Source organism: Heteronotia binoei, chromosome 4 (assembly GCF_032191835.1).
Source record: "Heteronotia binoei isolate CCM8104 ecotype False Entrance Well chromosome 4, APGP_CSIRO_Hbin_v1, whole genome shotgun sequence".
NCBI lineage: Eukaryota > Metazoa > Chordata > Lepidosauria > Squamata > Gekkonidae > Heteronotia > Heteronotia binoei.
In genome coordinates this window covers 96672471-96683478 of record NC_083226.1, presented here as the reverse complement: position 1 = coordinate 96683478, position 11008 = coordinate 96672471, and the positions used below count along the sequence as shown (strand labels likewise).

Genomic DNA, 11008 nt, shown 5'->3' with positions numbered 1-11008 from the left:
CTAACCATCCTGTACGTTCACTTCTTTTCAATCCATGTAAGCATCAGCTGAGTTTTTCAGAAAGAGAGTGGTGTGGCAAGACCCATGCAACTTAACAGCAGATTGATGCTATGCTATGCAGCAGTTGTTCTCTATGAGGGGACTCTATGCACTTGAGAAACTCCCTAGGACTGCTGGCTCTATAACTTTGTAAACTCATCAAAATTGTTTTAAAAGCCTAATGAAGACCAAATGTTGAGATCACAAAGTGTCGGTTAAAGCACATATATATATATTTGCTAACATATGCTCCAGTAGCACTTCTGACCTTGGGTGCCATAGTAAGTGGCACTCCGTCAAAAGCTTGTAAGAGAATTTCCCTGCCGGGACGTCCATGACTCAGGCAAAGGACCTCTGTCTTCACCAGGTTCAGCCTTAATTGACTCAGCCTAAGCCATCCTGCCATGGTTTGCAATGCCAGGTCCAGATTTTCTGGGACACAGACTGTCTGTCCATCAGTAGATAGAGCTGGGTGTCATCTGCATACTGATGACAGCCCAACCCACAACTCTGGGCAATCTGGGCAAGGGGGCGCATGTAGATGATAAACAACATAGGGGAAAGCACTGCTCCCTGAGGCACACCACAATTAAGTGAGTGTCTCTGGGATGACTATCACCACCCTTTGTCTCCGACCTTGAAGGAAAGAGGAAAGCCATTGTAGAGCTAACCCCTGAATCCCTGTGTCAGTGAAGTGGTGGGTCAGTAGCTGATGGTCGACTGTAACAAATGCAGCTAGAGGTCTAGCAACATCAGCACTGCCAAACCACTTCAATCCAGATGCTGCTGATCATCTATGAGGGTGACCAGTACTGTCTCCATCCCATAGCCTGGGTGGAAGCCGGACTGATGGGAATCTAGGATGGAAGCATCCTCCAGGAAGTTCTGCAACTGTAGCACCACTATCCTCTCAATAATATTACCAGAGCCATTTCCATCCCATGGCTGGGCGGAAGCCAGACTGGAATAGTTCAGGCTCTGATGTGTCATCCAGGAACTTCTGGAGCTTTGAATGGGTCGAGTGCCGATGCATCATCCAGGAACTTCTGGAGCTGGTAGATGGATAAATGCCTCTTTGAGTGGCTGAGAGAAGTTGCCCTGAGTTAATGATGGATTTATAATAGATACTAAGAGTTTGTTGATGTGATCCTTACATGATTTAGCAGCCAGAATACAAGTAGTGGCCTACACAGATTCCAGGATCTTGTCAACATCAATCATAGAAACTGGGTCAAAATGAGCTATAAATTGACCAGGTGATGTATTAGGCCTTTCTTCAGGTGTACCTATGTTACAACTAACATCCAGGTCAGCAAAAAAGTTGGCAAAAGTATCATGGCAAATTGTCTCTTCTAGGACAATGAAGGTTCATATTTAGGCATAAGCAGATGTTGAGCTACCTAGAACAGTTGGGATGGATAGTTGTGATATGAACTAGCTGATACTATGATAGCAGAGAAATTACTGTTCTCTCCCCCCATCACTTTCATTCCATAGGCCTTACAATGAGCTGTATAGCATGATCTGTCAGATTCAATACGGTTACTCTGCCAGTGTCACTGTAGATGTCTCCCAACCCCTTTCAGACCATCCAGCTCTGTGGCAAACCAGGAACCTGGGTTTTGTCCCAAGGGTGGGAAAAGTTGACAAGTGGCACTTTTGTTGAAAGCCTCAAGCTGCTTCATGTTCTATGCTTTCATTGTGGCCTCAACAGAGTATGTGCTAAAATCCTAAAATCTCCCAAGTGTTCTGGAATCCAGTAGGATTAATGAGCTTCTATGAGCAGACTTTTTAAACTGGGCTCCTTCATCACAGTAGAAGCCTGAAAGTCTTCCTTCCTGTCTCTTATATTAATGACTACTGAAGATTTTTCTAGGAGAGGTCAAATCGCTCCATAATACTACAAAGTAGTCTATGTATGACAACAGCATTTCCCATTACTAATAATTCAGTGTGAGTCCCATGCTTTCCCAGAGCCACAGGGGAAGTCTGACCATGCCATCTTCCAAAACCTTGCCTTTATGGAATTCAGGCATGTAATGCTGAATACAGACTGAATACAGAGAAGGAATATTTACTTTTATGTCTGAGGAATGCTGGCAATTGATTAACTTTGTCATAATTAATTTTGCCATACATCGCTTTTTGACTAGCATACTGTAGCGGGAAAACCCCGCCTGGTGGTTCTTACGGATAGGTGCAGAGACAAAAGGTCTGAGACGAGATCAGGAAAACAGCTCTTTATTAGCACACGTGTGGGATCAGCTTCCTAGGCATCTGCCTCAAAGGTGGAAGTCTGAACACCCGTTACAGTTGCCCGCCTTCTTTTATAGGGTTTCTCAACCCACCCACTGCCTTAACACATCTCAGTTCCCCAAGTCCCTGGGACACTGACAAAAACATGCTTCAACCACAACTTGTGTGGTGTGCTAGTTCGTTAGTTCATCTTCCTGGGTTTGTTTACCTTATATGGGCCTTTTCTCGTTGCCAGCTGTCCCTTGTTTCCTTATTGAGAATATCACCAAACACATTCCTTATTGCTAAATTGCTATTATCCTGCATATATGTTCTACCTTCAGAAAGAGGAAGTTCTTCTTAAGCTTGCTGCTGGTGTCCCAGCTGTCCTGTGGTTTCTCTTAAAAGGTCAATAACCTTTCGTCACCTCTCTGGTTTCCTTTCGCCTCAGCAAGCTGACTTCTCTTAAGCTTAAACTGCCACAAAAAGACTATTTTCTAAAAGCACTGTTATTTCCCTTCATTCCAAGCACTGCTAAGCCATACATATTGATTAGATATTGATATAATTTTGTTCTTATTGATCCACTGCTATATTTCCCCTCTTTCAAGCAGAGCTTGAATTTTCCTGACCAGCCTGCTTTGCCACATATTGCTGGCGAATTGTTTTCATCATTTCATACACAGGTTCTTTATCTGAGGGTGAAAATAGCTGTTGACAACTTTTCATTATCCCTGGTAGGCAGCGGATACATCCATAGATGAGCAAGGCAGCTATTATGAACATGAAAACGATGACAAACCCATGACGTAACCAATAAAAATCTGGGAGCCAACTTGTCAGCCATTGGAATAGGTCTGACCCAGAGTTAAAAGTTTTGTCCGCCTCTTGAGTCTGTTTAACCAGGCCTCTAAGAGTTTTGACTCCTGAAAGGATCTGACCAGACTTGTTAACATAGAAGCAACATACTTCTCCCAAGTAAGCACAGGCACCACCTTGCTCTGAGAGCATTTGGTCCAAGACTCTGCGGTTCTGGAGAACTACATTAGCGATACTGTCAACCTCTTTCTGCAGAGTGAATAGGGACGAGGCTGTTTTCTCGAGACCCTCTTGCAGGATTCGAGAAAGATTCCTAGTATATATCTGCAAATCAGAAACTCCCCAACCGGGTATCACGGCACGCAGAAAGTCTAGCAGGCCTGAACTTTTCTCATAAGAACTTCGTTTTTCTCTTAAGTTGGGGCCTGTACGGGCTGTAGGATAGCCCAAGTTTAACGCCTCATGTGCCATTACATCACTTCGGAGGTGTCCCGCCACCGTCAGGTAGCCTACAGAGCACATTCCTTTCCAATGAATGGGCAGGTATTTGTAACCTGTCTTCCCACATATCCAATACACACCGGGGAGATCAATATATATACCATCTACAAGGGCATAAGAAGCATTACACAAATCGTTGAATAAGGTCAACGTTTTGGGGTGCTTGGTGGTATTGCAAACTTGTAGATAGGCCAGACCTGTAAGCCAAACAGAATCGTGTGTAGAAGGGCCGGACCCCTCTTCAAGTGCCTTCCACAACCTTCCTCGAGTGCTAATCTGTAAAGAATAATCCTTGCTACGTAGATATGCAAACGATCCGGCCACAGTGCCATTCCTTTGCCAACCAGTTTTGTTCGGATCCAGGTAAAGGACATATTCACAATTTCTACTCTGTAAATATCCTACATTTGGACCGGCACCACTTCCCATGATGCACCAAGGGTATTGTCGCTGATGTTTTGCCACAATGGGATGCAGATCAAACATAATCCCATCCCGGCCCTTTATCCGAAAAGTATCATGGGGGTTCCAAGATGTATTTCTGCCATCAGGGGTTTGGAAGACTTTTAGACTGAAGGTCTGAAAGCCTATATATGGGGAATTGGATGAATTTAATATCCAATCAAGGCCATGTAGGGGCTCCCAAGCTAATGCTCCTCCAGCCTCACGAGTGTGGGCACAAAGCCAGCATTTCGATAGGTTGGCTATTTTTGACACATACTCTAGTGGAGCCTGATAGGGGTGTTCTGGGGTTTGCTCATGGGGAAAAGGCGCCATGACCTTCCGAATGCCAGGGGAAAGAAATTCCTTAAGTGGGCTGTAAGTGGAGGTGGGAGTAGTGGAGGACTGCAGCATTTGTCGGAGCTTAGGAAAATCCACATCCCCCGTATCAAGTGAGATGACGGTGTCGAGAGGGACCCTAAAAGCGGGGATCGTCCTCACGACACGGGTGTCTTTCAGAGCTGGGGTCCGGGTCCGAACTCCCGCCATAATCTCCGGCCAAACACTCAGACCCCGGTGGCTCACCCCCACCCCATCAATACTTCCATCCAGAACAGTAAAATAACGATGCGGGTGGTGCGTGGCATCTCTCTTAGGGGTTCTAGCCCTACTGACTCCCTGTTGCACTTTCTTATTTTCTCTATAGGCTATACAGCACAGCATAATACAGATAGCAGCCAGAAAAACAAGCGTCAAGGCTGCCCCTCCAAGCAGGGGCAAAATATAACCATGGGTCTTAAGGAACTCTGGGAGCATTTACGCTGAAGGTGGATGATCTCTAAGAAACCTGTCTATCAACCTTTGCTGGCACAGTTGTTTCAGATAAGGATACAACACAAGAAACAAGATTATCAGGAACCCTATGCCAAGCAAAACAGCTAAGACTATACCCGTCTCGGTGTCATTCCCCTGTCCAAACATGTATATACACAGATCTTCGCCGCACTCGGCTGTCGCTCCTCGATGGCTTTCTTCTCCCGAGCATAGAACAGTCAGCTCCTGTGTGACTGTAGCTGGGGGTCATCTCAGATGCCTGTGGAATCCTGCTGTTTCCGGTAAGCAAGGATTCCAGAGGGAGTTGCCTGTGGAACCTCACTACCTCCGGTGAGCGAGGTCCAGAGGGCGGTTTCTTTGAGTGAGCTTCAGTCGCAACCCGTCCCCGGGGATCGGCTGCACCTGCCAGTCAGTAGCCGCCCGCTTCAGATGCGTCCAATGGATCCACCTGGGCAGTCCTTGGACCTTAACTGCAGTTGGGGTAGAAAGTAAAACAGTGAACGGGCCTTTCCACCGTGGCTGGAGCGGCTGGGCTCTCCAAATCTTTACCCCGATGGAGTCCTCGGGTTGGAACGGGTGGACCGGATTATGGACCTGCAAAGGGAGAGTCTCTAACACATATTTAGATACATCATTCATTGCTCTGCCCAGTGACTGTATCTCCTGGAACCAAACAAGATTCCTAATCTGGGCTGGGTCACCTTTTATCCCTTTCACTATGGGAGGTGGCCGCCCAAAGACCACTTCGTATGGGCTAACTTTCAGCTCCTTCTTGGGCAGGCAACGCAATCTAAACAAGGCAATGGGCAATGCGTCTGGCCATTTCAGACTAGTTTCTTGGCACAATTTAGAAAGCTGGGCTTTTATAGACCTGTTTGCTCGCTCACATTTTCCCGAAGACTGTGGTCTATAGGCTGCGTGCAGCTTCCAGTTAATGTGCAGCACCCGTGACACCTCCTGCACCACTTTATGAACAAACGCCGGTCCGTTATCGGAGGAAATCATTACTGGTAACCCCCAGAAAGGGAGAATGCTTTTTAACAAATGTTTCACTACCTCTGCCGCCTTTTCCGTTCTTGTCGGAAAGGCTTCAATCCAATTAGAATAAGTACACACAAATACAAGCAAGTATTTCCAACAACCTGCACGAGGCATTTCTGTAAAATCAGTGATAATAGATTCAAAGGGGGTTGTCCCTATATGCTGTATACCTGGGGGATGATTTGGACCCTGTCTTGGGTTATTCTGGGCACAAGAAACACACCGAAGGGCAGCTTTTTCACACAAACTGTGCAATTTTGAAATATACACTTGCCTATCTAGTAGTTCTGCTAACGCAGTTTTCCCAAAATGGGTTCCCTCATGAGCCTGTAACACAAGGGGCCATGCTAGGGATTCAGGTACGAGCAGCCGATTATCGGGCAGCTGGATCCACCCTTGTATTCGGGCCTTGGGAGCCCCATGGGCCTCAGCCCACGCGTCCTCAGCTTTGCTATATCGGGGGCTCCACTCAGACAACTTAACCTGGAATATGGGGCAAACGGGAGTCTCCCATTTCTGCTCGACTCCTTGGGTTGCTGCCCATTTGGCAGCCTCATCGGCTTTTCAGTTTCCCATACTTACAGGGCTGAGGGGCTTTTGATGAGCCCGGCAGTGCATTACGGCGACCTTTCGTGGGGCCCAAACGGCCTCTAATAATTTTAAAATTTCCGTACCGTACCGGATGGACTTCCCTGCGGCATTTATAAGTCCTTTTTCCTTGTATAGTGCTCCATGGGCGTGCAAGGTCAAAAAGGCATACTTGGAATCGGTGTAGATGTTTGCAGTCACTCCTTCTGCCAATTCCAGTGCGCGGGTCAGGGCGATCAATTCGGCCTTCTGGGCAGATGTTCCTGGGGGCAAGGGTCGTGCTTCCACAGTTCTCTGGCATGTAACGACCGCATATCCAGCATAGCGATGCTCGCCCTGCATGAAACTGCTTCCATCCGTGTAGTATTCAACATCCGGATCGGACAGGGGAGTGTCCGTTAAGTCGGGTCGGCTGGAATAGATCTCGTCCATGGTCTGGATGCAATCGTGTTCACCAGGCTGATCGCTGATGGGAAGCAAGGATGCAGGGTTCAGAGCTCCGGTGACAGTCAATCGGATTCGTGGGTTCTCACACATCATGGCTTGGTACTTTGTCATCCGGCTGTTTGTGAACCAATAGTTACCTTTGTAGTCCATCAGGGTCAGGACGGCGTGAGGCACCTGTACTTCCAGCTCGTGCCCTAGGGTCAGCTTGTCGGCTTCCTTGATGAGTTCTGCGGTCGCAGCGACAGCTCGGATGCAGCCTGGCCAGCCCTTAGCGACCGAATCTAGTTGCTTTGAGAGATAGGCCACAGGGCGCTGCCAGGAACCAAGGGCTTGAGTTAAAACACCAATTGCCACTCCCTGCCTTTCATGAACGAAGAGGGTAAAGGGTTTTTCCACATCTGGTAACCCTAAGGCGGGGGCTTCCATCAGTAGCCGCTTCAGTTCCTTGAAGGCGTTCTTCTGCTCATCCGTCCACGGGAATGGATCCCGCTCCCCCCCTCTTGTAGCTTCATACAGGGGCTTGGCGATCAAGGCGAAATTTGGGATCCACACCCAACAGAATCCTGCTGCTCCTAAAAACTCTCGAACCTGTCGTCATGATGAGGGTTCTGGCAGGGCGCAAACAGCCTCCTTCCTTTCTCGGCCCAACGTGCGAGTCCCTTGGGCTACATGAAACCCCAAATACTTCACTTGGGCTTGACATAGTTGGGCCTTCTTTCTTGAGACTTTATACCCTGCTCTCCACAGCAAATCTAGAAGCTCGAGGGTTGCCTGGTAACAGCGTTCTTGTCCCCGGGCGGCTATGAGCAAGTCATCAGCATATTGAATTAGGACACACTCGCCCGGGACCGCATCGAAGTTCTGCAGGTCTTGTGCCAACGCATTGGAAAACAAAATGGGGCTGTTTTTGAACCCTTGGGGAAGGCACGTCCAAGTGTATTGGAGCCTTCTTCCAGTGCCTTGCTCTTGCCACTGGAACGCAAAGATGGGCTGACTTACTGGGGCAATTCGCAAACAAAAGAAGGCATCTTTTAGGTCCAAGACTGAGAAATAGTCAGCCTGTTGTGGCACCAATCCCAGCAGAACATAAGGGTTTGGTACCACTGGATGTAGAGTCACAGTCTTCTTATTCACTGCTCGTAAGTCTTGGCAAGGCCGAAACTCGCCAGTACCGGGCTTCTGAACTGGGAGCAATGGGGTGTTCCAGGGGCTCTGGCACTCTTTGAGGATGCCATATTTTAATAGTCTGTCCAAATGTTTTTGAATGCCTTCTATGGCCTTCCAGGGGATGGGGTACTGCCACAGGCGAACAGGCTGTATGCCTGGTTGAAGTTAAATGACAATGGGAGCGTGATTTCGGGCTAGACTTGGCGGATTGTCTTCTGCCCAAACTCCTGGAATGATGGAAGCCCACTGATCCGACAAGTTTTTCTCTGGGGATGCCTGGAAGAGCCACCATTCCTCTTCCAGCGGGCAGGTGAGCACAAAGACACCAGTGGGCTTAGCCCTGAATTCCACACTGGCCTGACCATCTTCCTCGAAGTAGATGGCTGCTCTTAGCTTAGACAGTAGGTCTCGCCCCAACAACGGGAGGGGGCACTCGGGGACATACAGAAATTTATGCTGGACAAGGTGGGTTCCCAGGTCACAAATACGGTCTTGCAGAAAAGGTCTTGGGCCTGTCTTTCCAGTGGCCCCTGCAATGGGCACAGTCTGTCTGGTGGTGGGCGCCACCTGCGTGTTGACGACTGAGAATTCAGCCCCGGTATCAATCATGAATGATAGATCACGGCCCCCCACCTTGGTCTTGACCATGGGTTCCCTGGGGCCAAGCGATAGGGAACCCGGTCTGGCCAAATCGTCCCATGGGTCCTGGGGTCCCATAGCGGCTAGGCCTATGAAATCCATGTCTCCCATGGGCGCCCTTTGATCGTAACGGGGTTCCCGTCCTCGTCCCCTTATGGGTGGCATTCCTCCGCGACCTCTGCCTCTCCCCACAGAAACGAGAGGGGCGGCTAGGTTCCTTTGCGGGCAGGTGTTACGCCAATGTCCCAATTCGTGGCAAAAACTGCATTCATTTCGTGCCAACGGCGGCCTCACGGCCCCTGGCCCTTGGGGTCCCCTCTGGGGCATGGCTCGAGCCCTCCCATTATTCTGATTTCTATTCCGTTCCCCTATGGCCGCGGCGAGCAGAGCGGCCTTCATTTTCATCTTCTTGTCTTCTGCCTTTTTAACCTCTTGCTCTCGATTCACAAACACCTTTTGGGCTATTTCTAATAACTGGGTAATGTTCATGCCTGCAAACCCTTCCTGCTTCTGCAGCTTTCGTTTAATGTCTGACGCGGCCTGGCTCACAAACGCGCAGTTTACCATCCGCTGATTTTCAGCCGCCTCTGGATCAAAAGGTGAATACAATCGGTAAGCCTCATACAGCCGCTCAAGGAAAGCCCCTGGGGCCTCATCTGGCTTCTGCAGAACCTCCCCGATTTTGCTTATGTTGGTGGCCTTTTTGGCTGCCTCCTGTATTCCAGCTATGAGGTAGCCGCTGGAAGCCCTCAACAGTCTCATATGGTCTGTGTTATTTGCGTCCCAACTAGGGTCAGTCTCTGGGAAACTTTCTGCTAGCCATTGGGCGCGGTTAGCCACATCAGCGGGGGTGGCCTCTTCGGCCTTCTTTTTGGCCGCCCTTAGAATGCGTTGGCGCTCCTCCGTTGTGAAGAGGGTCAAGAAAAGCTGCTGACAGTCCAAATACGTTGGGCTGTGAGTCCCCATTATGCTAGTCAAAAGTTTTGTAAGAGCTTCCGGCTTCTCGGTGTAGGAGGCCACATGAGTTTTCCAATTAAGAAGGTCAGCAGAGGAGAAGGGAGTATAAAGGTAGCGGCTCTGACCTCCCTGCACCTGCTCGTTTGCTCCCAAAAACTGAGGCGTCTGGACCTGCCGCAGTGGCATTATTTGGGCCACTGGGGAGCTGGGTGAGGCGCTCGGGTCGGGCGGGGCCGCTGTGCCCCCTGGCGGGGTAGTTTCCTTTTCCTCGGCTACCTGGGTCTTAACCCGAACTGCACTGCCAGGGCTCCGAACAAGCTCCTCAGGGGAACCAGGAACGGGGGAACCGGGAGCGGAGCAACCCGGAAAAGAGCCCCTTCTGGCTTCAATTTGGCTCTCAACCATCTTGGATAGAGCCGGGCTCCACCACGTGAAGTCCCAGCCCCATGGCGTTTGGGCCGGAGCCGTTGACGCCTGAGATCTGGTAACCATAGGATGCTGCCTCGCCCCCGCTGGCGGCATGCCCAGTGGCGGCGGCGCAGCGGGTGGAGCCGCTTGAGCTGGGGCCCGTGCTCCCCCCTCCGCGGGACCCTCGATTTGGACCACAGGCAGGGGCGGCGCGGGTGGTGGCACGGGGACATAAAGAGGAGGCCACTCAAAGTCTGGTGCCTCCATACCCGCCTCCAAACTGGGGTATATCGGCTTTGACTGGGACTGTGACAGCGGCTTCTGGGGGTCACACGTTTCTACTTTACTGGGGTAGGAAGCCTTCCCAATGTCAGGTGCGCTGCCAGCCCTCTGAGGGCGGCAGCCGCTTTTTGTTCTCAGGGGCCGCTCTTGCGGCTGCATTACCAAAATATTTTTCGTTGATTTAATACACTGTTTCAACCAGGGGGGTGGTTTCTTGAGTAGGGACAACCATGAGTCAATGTAGGGGAATTGCTCCGGGTGGTCTCCCGGTGGGGTTACAACGATGGGCTATGTCCACTGGGCTATGTCCACTGAGAAGGTGCCTTCCGCGGGCCACCCTACCCCTAATGCCGGCCACTCTGACTCACAGAATGTCCTTAGCAGAAAGGGTGTCTGGCCCTTTCCCCCATAGTCGTCAGTAAACCCTTCCTTGAAGTGCGCCAACATGCAATCCAAGGGGGTGTTGGTAGATTGGGAGCCGCCCATTTTGACTGCTAACAGAACAACCCGGCAAAAGGGTCAACCTCACCGCGCGACGGCGGAGCAGTCTGATCCCAAGTGGCGCGACCAGGCGTTTGGGGATCAGGATTTTCCCACAATGGCGACGGCG

General features: G+C 50.1%; 1 protein-coding gene across 1 annotated transcript; it reads right to left on the bottom strand.

Moving 5' to 3' along the window:
• Nucleotides 1-5190: 5190 nt before the first annotated feature.
• LOC132570127 (uncharacterized) lies at nt 5191-10383 on the bottom strand. Its single transcript, XM_060236561.1, is given in 2 exon segments — nt 5191-8267; nt 8313-10383. Coding segments are annotated over 2 exon segments (5148 nt in total).
• Nucleotides 10384-11008: the final 625 nt, after the last annotated feature.